Source organism: Mytilus trossulus, chromosome 2 (assembly GCF_036588685.1).
Source record: "Mytilus trossulus isolate FHL-02 chromosome 2, PNRI_Mtr1.1.1.hap1, whole genome shotgun sequence".
Lineage (NCBI taxonomy): Eukaryota > Metazoa > Mollusca > Bivalvia > Mytilida > Mytilidae > Mytilus > Mytilus trossulus.
The window spans coordinates 70,879,353-70,894,733 of record NC_086374.1 but is presented as its reverse complement, the minus strand read 5'-3'; the positions used below and the strand labels follow the sequence as shown (position 1 = coordinate 70,894,733).

The 15,381-nt window shown below is 32.4% G+C and overlaps 2 protein-coding genes across 2 annotated transcripts; both read right to left on the bottom strand.

Moving 5' to 3' along the window:
• Positions 1-4,673: 4,673 nt before the first annotated feature.
• LOC134705374 (uncharacterized) lies at positions 4,674-8,544 on the bottom strand. Its single transcript, XM_063564116.1, has 4 exons — positions 8,506-8,544; positions 7,193-7,273; positions 5,868-6,030; positions 4,674-4,755 (listed from the first exon to the last, which is right to left on the bottom strand). Exons 2-4 carry the CDS (start codon positions 7,236-7,238, stop codon positions 4,710-4,712), a joined length of 255 nt encoding a protein of 84 aa, XP_063420186.1. The 5' UTR covers positions 7,239-7,273; positions 8,506-8,544; the 3' UTR covers positions 4,674-4,709.
• Positions 8,545-10,730: 2,186 nt separating this feature from the next.
• On the bottom strand, positions 10,731-14,477 carry LOC134707908 (piggyBac transposable element-derived protein 4-like). Its single transcript, XM_063568069.1, has 3 exons — positions 13,768-14,477; positions 12,441-13,174; positions 10,731-11,868 (listed from the first exon to the last, which is right to left on the bottom strand). Exons 1-3 carry the CDS (start codon positions 14,174-14,176, stop codon positions 11,335-11,337), a joined length of 1,677 nt encoding a protein of 558 aa, XP_063424139.1. The 5' UTR covers positions 14,177-14,477; the 3' UTR covers positions 10,731-11,334.
• Between the last annotated feature and the right edge of the window lie 904 nt (positions 14,478-15,381).

Below are 15,381 nucleotides of genomic sequence, written 5' to 3'. Positions count from 1 at the left end.
AGATTACTCAAGTTGTAAATATGTGCTAAATTGGATATTGTATAGAAAGGTATATACTATGAAAATAAGAGCATGGGACAAAGCCCCGCGCTCTTATTTTCATAGTATATACCTTTCTATACAATAACCGAGACGGTATTTCTTTCAATTGACGGTAATCCTTTTAAATTTAGTCATTCTTTATAAATTACGGTCATCCTTACCAATTTACGGTCATCTTTTTACCAATTACGGTCAGCCTTGTTATGAATCGCTAATCCTGTTACGGTCATCTCGATTACGATTTACGGTCATCCTAGCGAATTTTTCAAATCAAAATTCCCGTTTTATACACGTTCCTCGGTAGAGATTTGTGACTTCCGTGTGAATCTTTTATAAATTTACATCGTATCAAAGTATGCTTTGTAAAGAAAAGGATGTAGAAACACCTTAACAGACAATAAAAAGACTGACCTAATTTTTCATCCGACATCTTGGGATGACCGTGAATGCAGTTACGGTCATCAGCTTTACCCCAGTGGTTTATGTGCATATTAAACAAAGGACACAAATGGATTCATGACAAAATTGTAATTTGGTGATGGTGATGTGTTTGAAGTTTTTACTTTACTGAACATTCTTGATTCCTACAATTATATCTATAATGAACTTTGCTCATTAGTAACAGAGAAAATTATTTGGTAAAGATTTACATAAATTTACCAAATTTATGAAAATTGTTAAAAATTGACTATAAAGGGCAATAACTCCTAAAGTGGTCAATTTACCATTTCGGTCATTTGACTTATTTGTAGATCTTACTTTGCTAAACATTATTGCTGTTTACAGTTTATCTCTATCTCTAATAGTATTCAAGATAATAACCAAAAACGGAAAATTTCTTTAAAAATTATCAGTTGGGGGTAGCAACCCAACAACCGGTTGTCCAATTCATCTAAACATTTCAGGGCAGAAAGATATTGACTTGATTAACAATTTAACTCCTTGTCAGATTTGCTCTAAATGAGTTATGAGCCAAAATCTACATTTTACCCCTGTTCTATTTGTATCCGTGGCGGCCATCTTGGTTAGATGGCCAAGTCACCAGACACATTTTTCAAACTCGATACCCCAAAGATGATTGTTGCCAAGTTTGGATTAATTTGGCCCAGTAGTTTCAGAGGAGAAGATTTTTGGAAAAGATTACTTAGATTTACGAAAAATGGTTAAAAATTGACTATAAAGGGCAATTACTCCTAAAGGGTTCAACTGACCATTTCCGTTATGTTGACTGATTTGTAAATCTAAATTTGCTGAACATTATTGCTGTTTACAGTTTATCTCTATCTATAATAATATTCAAGATAATAACCTAAAAACAGCAAAATTTCCTCAAAACTACCAATTCAGGTGCAGCAATCCAACAACGGGTTGACCAATTCATCTGAAAATTTCAGGGCAGATAGATCTTGACCTGATGAACATTTTAACCCCATGTCGGATTTCCTCTAAATGCTTTGGTTTCAGAGTTATGAGCCAAAATCTACATTTTATCCCTGTTCTAATTTTAGCCGTGGCGGCCATCTTGGTTGGATGGCCAGGTCATCGGACACATTTTTCAAACAAGGTTCCTAAAAGATGATTGTGGCCAAGTTTGGATTAATTTGGCCCAGTAGTTTCAGAGGAGAAGATTTTTGTAAAAGATTACTTAGATTGACGAAAAATGGTTAAAAATTAACTATAAAGGGCAATAACTCCTAAAGGGGTCAACTGACCATTTCTGTCATGTTGACTTATTTGTAAATCTAACTTTGCTGAACATTAATGCTGCTTACAGTTTATCTCTATCAATTATAATATTCAAGATAATAACAAAAAAAACAGCAACATTTCCTGAAAATTACCAATTCAGGGGCAGCAACCCTCTATCTATAATAATATTCAAGATAATAACCAAAAAAAAGCAACATTTCCTGAAAATTACCAATTCAGGGGCAGCAACCCAACAACGGTTTGACCAATTCATCTGAAAATTTCAGGGCAGATAGATGTTGACCTGATAAACATTTTTACCCAATGTAAGATTTCCTCTAAATGCTTTGGTTTTTTAGTTATAAGCCAAAAACTGCATTTTACCTTTATGTTCTATTTTTAGCCGTGGCGGCCATCTTGGTTGGTTGGCCGGGTCACCGGACACATTTTTTAAACTAGATACCCCAATGATGATTGTGGCCAAGTTTGGTTCAATTTGGCTTAGTACGTAGTTTCAGAGGACGACGGACGACGGACGCCAAGTGATGAGAAAAGCTCACTTGGCCCTTTGGGCCAGGTGAGCTCAAAATGGAGAAGATCATTATTAAAGTACATATAAATAATTTTTTAATGTTTCTAAGGCCAAATTTAAGTTACAAAAACGATCCTTTAAATTAATGTTTTAACTATATATTTGTGTATTTTGTATTACACACATCAAATAGAATAGCAAGGAGTATTTTTATGGCTTATGAAACTAGTTTTAGTGATTATAACATTCATGAACCAATATGCATATATACAAAGTCACGTTCCTTTTGCAAGTATATTATATTATTAACCAATATAGCTTAATAAAACACAATATTTTTTTTTAAAGTGTTGCTGTTTATCACGTTTTGGGTTTTGTAGTCGAGATTTACTAATCGTGACCTATATAAACAATTTAACACAGAATCAGGAAGTATGTGAAGAAATCTGGACATGGTAGAGAGAAAATATTTGAATCTATGTGGCACATTTTTTATGCGTAACATTTTTTTAATTAAACTTACTAGACGTAATTACACTATTTAATGTGAATGTGTGTTAACGGGATGGATTATGCTTGTTTCTCATATTATGAAGACACGAATATTTAATCAGTTTAATTTAGGTTGGAGCTGGCATGTCAGTAATTGATAGGTGTCCTTTGTAAATGTATGCATCATTGTCACTTTGCTTAGTTTTATTTTGTTATCTTTTCTGACATCGGACTCGGACTTATTTTGAACTGAGGTTTACTCTGCGTTAATTGCCTATTCTGCACATACATGTACAAGCGGTATAGCCAAATAGTTCAGATGTCACAATACACGTCGAACCCCGCTGTGTACAAATGTATACGCCTGTAACTAGTCATGAGCCTCTGGTCATTGTTACTCTTGTATGATTTTAATTTCATTTCATTTATATGTTTTGGAGTTCAATAAGACATAATGAAAAAGTATTCAGTTAAAGGGACAGCTGAAGCCCGACTCAGATTTATCTCGTTTTTGGTGGCCTTCAGTGGTTTTCTGCGGTTTTTTTATATTGTTGTTATCGCTTTGAAACATTTCCCATTTCGATTCTCAATTTCAATTTGTTCTTGTACGTAATCGGTTAATGTTATCATCCTTCCTCGAGTTTACTTTTTCGTTCATTATGGGTTTTCCTTTCTCACATACAGAGTGTAAATGTTGAATTTCTATAGATATTGTCATGGAATGGTCACTTTCTTTTTTTTTTCTTTTTGAGACTATCAATTTTTTTATTTTAGAACAGTAGGCTTTTTAAGTTTACATCCTTGTAATTTTTTAATTTTTTTTGGTGGTGACAAAAGTAATCACGCTTTGCCTTATTGTTTTATCTTCATGGATTTGTTCCTATTGACTGATGTTTTATGTTAGGAACAAATAAGCTTAATGATCGTTGAAATACATATGACCCTTAAGTGCCCAGTACTTGATAATTGTGTTACCGATATGAAATCAGGGATGTTCATAGTTGCGAAAAATATTTTAATGCGCTATAGGAACAATTATAAATAATTTCTGCTTAAAGAAGAAATCAAAAATAAACTGACAACGCCATGGCTAAAAATGAAGCCAACACAATAAAATAAAAGATAAACAATAGTACAAATGACACAACATAGAAACCTACAGAATAAGCAACACGAACCAAAAACTAGGGGTGATCTCAGGTGCTCCGGAAGGGTAAACAGATACTGTTCCACATGTGGCATAAACTGATTCACATACTGGAGTAATATAATAGATGGAATGCAAATTGCAAGTCTATTTCTCAAAGTTGTAAATACACAATTCATCATAGTTTCCAGGATTTATTGGTGTTCGATTATGTTTGCACTGTTAATGCTGATCTCATCAAAGATGACCGAAAAGTCAAAACAGTCACTTCAATATATGCACCTGTTGTGTATTCTGTAAACACCACTTCTAACATAGCGTCGTCTCATCAAAGAAATCCATAATCCGCAATATGTAAGACCATCTCAAGAAATAACAATTTTATCCGCATTAGCTAGGCTTTTGTCATCCAAAGATATTAAAGCGTTAACTTTAGTTTAGAAACAGGAACATGTATATCATATTCCAGGGGGATTTTTTTGTATAAGATTTCAAACAAAATTAAGGTGGGACAGGTAGATGATACCAATGGTTGTTGGTGTAGTTTATCGGTATTTCTCGTTTTTTCATATATTTTTCCCTAAAATTGTTTTTGATCCAGTCATTTTTGGGCCGTTTATAGCTTGTTGCTCACTGTGAGCTAATTAATGATTCGTGTTGAATACTAACTTTGACCTATAGTTGTAAACTTTGTATATATTGTGACTTGTATAGAAAGTAGTATTATAAGTATTAGCACTCATATCACAACTTCTTATTCATAATAATAAATTCATATTTTCAATACTTTATTCATTTTATAAAGTGTCAATGTTGTTTCCCAATTGCTGACCTTCCTTGGAGACTGGGTTTTCTGAAAAGAAAATTAATAGTTTATAAAACCTTTCAACATCTAGATGTAAAACTGGACGACATTTCATATTTAACCAAATTGAATAATTACAAGTATATTTGATATCACAAAATACTGATTCATTCTGCAGTACTGTAACACCTTCCCATTATAAACCGCTAGCCAGATTGATAGAAATATTCAACATTCTTTCATAGAAAAAAGTAACCAATCTTATATATAATTTCTTAATTTGGGAAAGGGAAACATACCTATTAAAAAACTAAAAAAAAAACCGGAAACTTGCATTATATATATTTTCTTAAGTGATGCAATTATGTTATGTTGGAAGGATGAGTTTCATAAGAATTCCTTGGCATTTCCATGTAAACCAACTGTGATCCTCGTCTTGTGGACTGGTTCCTTTAATCGTATTATGCAGACTTCATACAGGAATTTCTAAAGAGGAATGCACAGAAGATAGCGTATCCTTTAATTCCGCGTTTATTTCCGCTAATTAAATGATTAAGAGTTTCGTGACTGTGCTATATGAAACCTAACATAAGTGTTATCTGCTTCATATATTACTACCATATAGATTGAGGGCCGGTTAAGAACTCAGATTCCCAAACAGACGGTAAATTTTATAGTTATCATTTTGAATTTTGCATTTCAATGTCACAACATCCAAGCTACACCTGCATATATATTAATTATATATCTCCTAGTTGATTACCTATTCCGGGATATGTGTTTCCGTTCATTATTTCCGTTAATATGGTACATAAAAGGTTGTTGCTTTCAAGGAAACTATTTAAGAAATGGTTCATTATGATTATGTTAACGTCACAAATTATCACAGATATGCTTTATTTGTCGTACCCACTATGCTGGTTATTTACTCAATTGTATTATTATCGAAATATTAGTGAATGTTTATTTGCCATCAGTTTCACTTGTATAGCAGCCATTGCCATACATCTCATCCCTTCCCTATTTTTCGTGTATTGTAATACAATTTTCTGACTGTCGTTTAATGAAAATTATTTGTAGTTTTGGGTATTACAAACATGTTATCAGTCATATCCTATCTACTTTGCATTACATCATAAAAATACGTATGCATTACTTACGTTATATACCAGTAACACCAACACTGCAGACGTCGAGGACCTTCACATTTTCCTTCATCAAAATTCCAATTTACACAATACCTATTACAACCTTTTGGGTCATGAGGACAAAACTGGTCAAAATTAAATCTGCCCATATGCTGCTTTTTTTGAGCATGCAATCCTGAAAATATAATTGTTAATATAAGTTCTTGGAAATTTGATATAATCGGAAAAAAAATAATTCGTTTGTTTTGCCTGGCGACTATTTGAAGAAGGAAAGTTTGTGTAGGGTCTTTAAAATTTTATTGTTTTCAAATTTGAGCAAGAAAAGTTCCCTCACTATAATTATATTAATGTAACACGTTCAAAAGTATTTATAGTCAAGAAAAATAATAAACTACATTGAAATTAAATGCTAGTATCGATAACGAATGTATTTCCTTTTACATTTTCAATTAATTTGATATAATCTATCGAAATTGCATATCGAGGGCCGTCTTCAAACATTTATTTGATTAATAAATTAAACACGAAAGCATGTTGTTTAAACCTCAAGCCAATGAACACCCAGAAAACATGTCTTTGTGTTTATCTCAACTTAAGTGGAGATTGATATTTACACTTTCGAAAATCGTCCTATTTTCGAGGAACTTCGCATTCTTTTAATGATGAGATTTAACATTTCGAAAATTGGTTGAAACTTCATGTTTTGAAATTTGTTTACGAAAATACGGAGATGGGGTTTGATATCAAATAAAACAACTATCCACTAGAGATGAAAGAACAAGATGTAAATTTACTGGGCACTGTTCGCCTTTAACTAAGATCGAACCCATACCGTATAGTAAATATTAAAGGAATCGGAATGACATAATTTAAAAAATTAAATTAAAATAACGACAGATACATGAAATAGAAAACTGAAAAATAACTAAAACCAACAAACGAGGCAGACAACACACAATAACAAACACTGTACAATGTATTACATGACCCAGACAGAGACGCATAAGTGCTAAACACTCTCTTTTTGGCACAATATGCTGACCACATCAAAAGAGTAAATGTTAAAAATCAATTAACTGAAAAATGAGTGACTCTTCAGATCGGCACTAAGAACATAAACAAAAACTCGAACAATTTTTTGTGTGTAAATTTTAACGAATTTTCGAATTTATAAGATGTATTTGTGTAACATATGAGGATTAAAACACATGTCGAAAGACTTTTTCATTACTATTTTATGCAAATGTACCCTAGTATATCATCACCGTACACACGCCTGCACATTGTAATAAAAAAAGTATTTGAACAGCAAATAATTTGATATTTAAACATTTTACCTGCAATGCAGAGTGAAAGTACCAATACGGCGATGAAATACTTCATGTTCTTTGTAATAACTAGGGATAATTGATATCAATCTAAAATAAAACATCTTACTAACAAAAATAATATAAAATAATACAGTTTTGTCTAAATGTAGCTGGTTAAGCAGGTTAAGCGTATAGCTCTTTATTCATCCCTTTTTTCCCCTTTCAGCATGGCATTTACCAGAAGCAGTAATGGGAACACAATATAACAATATAAGTTAGTTTCTTTTCAGAAATGATTATTTTCAAAATGACAAATTCCGTAAAATTACCAAAAAACTACACTGTTTACAATGGTAATGACAATCATAAAAATAATGATATAATACCGTATGAATGTGTCATTTAACAAAGATGAGACATACTCCAAATTTCATAGAGTCTCAATAAAAATCTTCTACAGGAAAATGCAAAGAATTCTTATATTGAAGATATTGACATATGATCTGGAAGATCTAGTATGATTGTCATTGTCATTTTCCTTGATATTATTTATATTACATAATTTAGATATAGATCTAAACTTTTAGGTATACCAGATGGTTATATTTGTTTGTTTTTTGTGTTCACGTGAACTGCAGTAATAAATATAGAAAAGTTCTAGGTTGCTTTCGGCATATTTAAGTATTTAAAAATTTTAATTCGGCTGTGTATGGATGTATTGTGTTTCCAAAACAACTTGCAATGTATGATACTTCATACGTAAAATGTTCCATTTTATACAGGCATCATCCAAACTGTTTCTAGCCACGATTGATTTGTTCTTCTATAAACGATAACCTTTGCACGAGATATGGTACAATTTTGGATAGACCGTTTTCAAGTTATGTCCTTCACTTGGAAATTTCGTCAACTATGCGCACTTTTATCACACTATTAACCAGATAGAGATGATCGTCTGTATTCCCGCACTATCAAAGTTTATCGAGTGTCCTCGTTTTTGTTATTATGCAGGAGAAACTAGAACTAATATTTGTTTCGGAGCTCCAAAATCACAATTCCTAAATAGGAATGATGATGAATTATAAGAATTCGCCGATAAATTATTTATTCAATCCCTCATTCAATATGGTGAGGAAGTGACGATACCCCTAGATGTACGGATGATGTTCACTATAGCAAAAGTTTGATTATGGGATTGCTACGATTGCTATTGGTCTTTCCTATTTAAAATCTTGGTTTTCAGTACCAGTGAAATGGGTCTGCAAAGATTTGAGTTAATATTCACCTAGTTGTTTAATGTTGAAATTTAATTTTAAGTTCTTTAGTTTACGTATACTTACAATTGATTTGAACAATGAACTCTCCTTAAGTTTCTTGCACAACATAACAATATTTATATGCTCTTATTATTGCATTAATGTCGCACAATCGTTTTGATTGGCCCTTGTAAATGTTTTAATTAATAAAACGCAATAAAATTTCGCAATATCAACCGAAATAAGAAAAATGAAGAAAAACGATGTAACATTTAATCACGACAAAATTCTGATTTTTTCTATACATGTACATGTATTATGAATTTAAAGACTGTTACGTGACCGAATGCGGTCTTTGTTTGATATATTACGTAACTGTATTTTCCTTCAATTTAAATTGTATCTTTCAAAGTAATTACATTAACAATGATTTTAAAGTCATCAGAACAGTAAATATGTGACGAAAGCAATTGTACCCGAGTTAAGTATTCAAATAAGCTTCGTTTGCCCAATTAAAAATAAGTTTTCCTTATTTGTATTATTTACTTCATATTCACAAACAAATTGTTATCGAGGCCCATTTCAAATCATACTTAGTTCTTTTGTTAAAAGAAATTAAAACAACAAAATCATTGAATTGAACACCCTGATGGCGACCGTAATGTTTTTCTTCTGTTCCTGAATAAAATGCACACTAACATTCAATCGTTTCTTTATTCGAATTGGATTTAAATGAATAACTTAAAATCTAAAATTTACAACTTATCAAAAAAACGATTGCTGTTTGTTCAGTGGAAATGATTTCAGGTATTTTAGGACGAGAACAAATTATCAATTTAATAAATTGGATGGTTTCGCAATGTAAGTAGTTAAACAAAGCTAAATGCGGAAATTTGTGATTGCTTCTTGCCTTTTCCTAAAAAAAGTGATTCACCTGAAATATATATGCTTTGAACGAACTTCTTTATGCTGCCACATAAAACTTTCATTAATTTCAGAACTGACCATAATCGTCTGTCTTGCACCATTTAAATAGAAAGGGGATGGGAAGTGCACGATTTTTAAATTTGTTTGTACAAACATAACTTAACACAGGACGATGTCGAAATTCCTCTACTGTGTTTGTTACATCCCGATGACTTCAACCATTTGTAGAAAAATGTTCTGTTCCATGGAATCCATGTGTCCACGTGACAGGTGATATTGTGCATATATTTTTGTAATATTCGTAAATGAAACACAATTATAATCTTTATCTAAATGTTTTTTCGTCCGAAGTTACAGAAATTAAAAAAAATTATGTTAGTTCAAGCATAATAAGTGCAATCACATGATAAACCATATTCAACCGTTTACCTTAACACTTTGCCACGTATTTATTTTTTGATGTTTTTTACTTACCAGGCAACAGTAACGTCACGTTACAGTCGTTTTCCCGCAGAGCATAAATACGCGACGTTGTTCACTTGGAAATGCACTAGCACGTATGTAAATGTGTGTGTATTGGCCGAAACTGACAATTAAAGCTTTGCTTAAATATTGATTTGTTAATTTGAAACTGTACCTTTTCATATTATAATGATGCTGTCCACCCATCAAAGGATTTAATAGTGTATTTTTGTTTAATCAAATATTAATTGCACCAAAGTTGATGTGAATTCTTTCATTGACAAATCAATATTGCGTATCCCCTAACTGATTTATGCCGTAGAAGTATGTATGGAAGTCCTGCTTTCTTTCTTGTGAATATATTCCTCCACTGTCTGGAGCACCTTTTGCTTATAATATAATCAACAAACGGAAATGGCGATTAATGCATGGAATCAGACAACTTATAAATTTAAAGGAATTCTACAAATTTTGGAAAAAAAAAGAATTCTAACTTAAAAAATGCTGTTATTTCATCTAAAATCGATTTTTTTTTCAAAAAATATTGTGAAGTAACTACATGATCGATTTTTATGAAACAAACACCACAAGATGTAGAAATGTTTAAACTTTTATTGTTTATTTGGAATCGGCCATATGATATAATTCAGGCTTATTTTTTGTTTTTGATAGTTGAACACAAAGTTGAAAATTTTGCTATGCATTTTAATCAAAATTAAATCGTAAATATTTTTGATTGTGTTTACGTACCTCATCAAAAAAGGAAAAGGATCCTCACGAAAATAAAGGCCAAATGAACAAAACCAAATTAAACATTTCTTCATCTTATGGTTTTTAATTGGTAAATATCGGTTGTGTGGTTACTACGCAATATTGTTTTGAAAAATATCAATAGGACATTTTTTTTTTCAAGTCAAATTTGAGTTTTGTAAATAATAAGTATCATATGTAGTGAAGTTTAATAGTCATATAAATAAAGTACAGAATCAATCATCACGGAGTGACAATCACAGAGGTACAGAGGGTGGCCTAGTTACCGGGCATTTATAAAGTATGTATTTTGTTTTCTTTTTCAGCCTGTATTTAAGATGATCAACTGTACATTCATTTTAGTGTACTGATAGCTATCAAGATCAAATGGTTCTCTTGTAGAATGGAGCTAATGCACTGTCTTATAAAGAAGAAGATGATTAATTTATAATAACTTTGAATCAAATAAAAATGACGGGAGCCAAAACTTAACAGACGAACGACGACAAAGTCATATATACCAAAATACGATAGCATTGATTATTAAACACCATGCATGTCAGGTCTGAACACAGAGTAGAGAAGAAAGATTACTCATTACATATTTATTGACACAATTTGGCAGCACCAAATTAAGCCCATGTATTCTGTCTTTTTTCTGAATTCTATAAGAAGTATATGTTAATGGTATTTATTACAAATTTTGGCAAGTTTGATATGTGTTTTCAAATGCACAACATGCATTGCTCTATAATTTCAAATCATTCTGACTCATTATTCTTCCGTGACAACTCCGATCCCAATATTAACATGGAATGTGTTGTGACATTCAGCTGAACATAAATGTTTATCACATTTTTCACATCCCATTTGTGTTGTTTTACGCTTCTTCTCTCCTGTTTTTGTGCAAAGTTTGCATGTGGAACGTTTGCGGCCCAATTTCAAATGAGCGTGCGTTGCTCGCGGTCTCATTGGTGGTGCTGGTGTCCTCAATCGTGCGAAATTCCCTATAAGTTGTGTTGACAAATTTATCCTAAAGTCCAATTGCCTATACCTCTTTTTAGTACGGGCTACTTGCGGAACCTCTGTTTCTGCCTTTACAATAAATGAGTTCACAATACAAAGATCTATTATGAAATTCATTAAATATTTCCACCATTTTTTAGATGGCCTACCAATTGAATATTTTGCACGTAATTGATCAGAGATGTCAACCCCTCTGAAATTTTCCTGGTAATTTGTAACTACGCGCGGCCTTGTAACGCGGGCATTTGTCCCATCTTTCTGTCTCCGGTTTGTTGTATCTACCTACAAATAATTAAAATCATATAACTATAAAAACTTTAAAAAAACAACATTGGCAAGTATTTCCCTTCAAAAAAAATAATTCACTGGAAAAATAAATAATTTTATTTCATACTTTTCATAATTAAGACATTTAAGGCTGAAATAGAATTTGAATTGATCATTTAATACTCTTTGCAATCTTCTCGTTCTTACACACTGTGCTGGTCTGCAAAAGAAAAGTAAAAAGGAGACTTTTTTTTATAATTAATGCGTACTGAATACTTAATACTAAATTCCTGAAAACTGCGTACCATGCCGTTCCGTTTGCGTATACCAATTACACCTTAAACTACCCTGAATAAGGATGGGGACGGGTAATATCCTCATCTAAAGTATTACACAGGGTCCCCAAAGAAGAACCTGTTATAACTTAACTATGAGAAATATATGAAAAAAGATCTGAAAAAGAAGGATGTAATTATGATAATGATGATATATATGATGTAATAATGATAAAATGACGACGACGACAATGGATGATGATGATGATGATGATGATGATGATGATGAGTTGATGATGATGATGTGGTTACCTCAATTAATGACTCATTGGAAGCCACAACATTAACTGGTTTCTTGTCCATCCAAACAACGCCCACCATATTGTCTGTTTGTCTTCCTACAAACTGGCCAGTTTGCATCCTCGGTGCGTTCTTTAAATCTTGTGGAAAGCCTTTTCTGTTCTGTCGAATGGTTCCACATCCATATATTCCATTGCTTAACAGATCTTGCAATAATGGTATTGAGGTAAAGTAACTGTCAAAATACAAATGATGGTTTTTATGATGTAGATCTTCAGCCAATTTCTCCACAACACGATGTCCTAAACCCTTTGTACTATCAACAGCCGTCTCCTTTCCCATATAAATATCAAACTTGTGACAATATCCAGATTTACTATCGCACCTCATCCACACTTTGAATCCCCATTTGGTGGGTTTTGATGGTATATACTGTTTGGCTACCGATCTTCCTTTATAAGCCACCATAGCTTCATCAATGGCTTGGTTTTTATTTGGGTTGTATCGTGCTGCGAAGTTTTGGAGAGATGAATCAATAAGAGGGCGTATCTTGTGGAGCTTATCGTGCCCAGGTTGGTCTGCAGGGACATCAGTTTCTATATCATTACAATGGATATATTGGTTGAGCTTTTCATACCGTTTTACTGACATGACTTCTTTAAACCCCTGATTCCCTAAATACTTATTATTGGACCAGTAAAAGGAATAATCAGGAAGCTGGTTTATTCCCATTAATATCTGCATCCCTGAAAAAAAATATACGTGAAATACTAATTCCAGTTTCAACATTAATTACCAAATAAAGTACATGTTGCTTACAGCATTTACTTTTCTTTTCAGAATTTTTCAGATCTTTATTTACCGTGACAACAATGTACAACAATGTACAGTTAAAACAAAATGAGCACTATGTGACCTTTCTTATTTTAGGAATTTTGTTTTGGTATTGACAGGTGCCCGTCATGTGACACACATTTTTTTGACGTCATTTTACGTCCTTGACATTTTTGTTTTGTTTTTCTAACGTGTACATGTTGACGTTTATTTTTAGTGTAATTGCATTAAAAACCGCATGTAAATGATTTTTATATTTCGCTAGTTTATTATCTTTGGAATGTATATGTTCTTCTTTAATTATGGTAAGTCTATTCAACTTTGCAAAGGTTTATGATGGCAAATTGAAGTGAATTTGGAATTTTTGCCTGTGTTTTTATGTACATAGTATGTGCAAATATTTAACCAGAGATATATCTGGCAAACATAATTTTCTGGTAAACTCTGAAAGGTGTGGAATATAGTTTTAATTATTTTGAATAATATTAACTTATGAAAAAAGCACCTATAAAAGCCGAAATCTCATCCCGGGTGGTATCACTCCAGAGTGGGTCGGGGCCATTTTGAGCTGCATATTGATTTGTTTGGCTCACAATTTTCTCAAGCATATTATCGTCGAAGAAAAGCTTGAAATACTCAAGCTCACTGGCATTAGGGTTCAGATTGTGTGATGGACCAGTGATCTGAATAAAGGGGTCTATGTCAAGTTCTTCGTATGTTTCTCTCCAAACAAGTTCTGCATTTTCGGGAGCTGCATCGTCCTCGTCATTGGCCTCTTCATCTGATACCACGGGTGTATTGTCAGAGGAACCATGATCGACTTCAGCATTATAATTCTCCAGCCATTCATCCCCACTTGATAATTCATTGTCGTCACTGCCCTCATCAGAGTATAAGCTGTTTTGCTCAGACATGTCAGCGTCAGTGAAAAACGGCGGACATTTTGTTTCCGAAATATCTGCTACAGCTGTCGTCTGCTCCAAAAATATCGTACACTGAACGTCATTCGATCATAAAATTTTATTAAAAACAAAGGGGAAGTTTTCAGCAACTCGTTTCTTTTTACAATTTCATTATTTTCGCCTTTAAATTAGAGTAATACCGATTTTACTGTGATGTGTAGAAATGTGTAATTGCGGGGCAAAGGGGTATGTGTAAAAATGTGTAATCGCGTGGGAAAGGGGTATGTGTAAAATGTGTAATTGCGTGGCAAGGTATTAAGAAAAACAATAAAATTTTATATAATTTGTTCTAAGTAAGATTTTGTCAAGATGCAAAAAAATGTGCTTTTCATCCTGCAGTATTTTGGGTTTTCACTGAAAAAAACCCTCAAATTATGTCAAAACAGGGTTGCCATAAATTTTCACAGAACATCTTACCATACATTCAGAATATTTCACGAAGATACAGTATGCAATGAATTTGTTCAAACGATACTAACCGATTATTGGTTTTATGAGTTTACCAAAATGGTTCGTTAAATCTTTGTGCACAGATACATGGGACGGCACTGTAAATATTTTCTTCACGTCACGGTACATATAACTGGTCATATAACTGGTCAAACTAGTTTACTTCTCCTAGTGATCTGTTACTACAAAAGTAAAAGATAATTCAGTCAAAAGTATTAATCATGGACGGGCTACAAAAACAATTAAATAGTATTATCTGATTTCAGATATCTTTTTCATCGCTTATAAATAATCATCGTTTTGATTTAATATGAAATTTTAATAGTCCAATGAAACCACAACGTAACAATTCAGAGCAACCTTTTGATATAAGACATATCTTCTTTTATTTGTACATGTAGATAGATTTTGATTAAGCTAACTGTACAATATATATTGCATTAAGTTTAATATATCTATATAAAATGATTACTCGGAACGATCGATAGCTAACATTTTTGGATACTATTTAACAAATAAATTAGACGGATTCTTGAAAGGTGGTCTACGGATTTATACCTTAAAAGTATATTTAAAAGGTTATTTGTGATTCTTAGATTTTTAAAACATGTTTGTTTTTATATCATACATATAAGATAAGGATGTCCAACCAACGGAACACTTTATGTGACGCTGTCAGTGCTTTCAAAAACCCAATTGAGAATGTC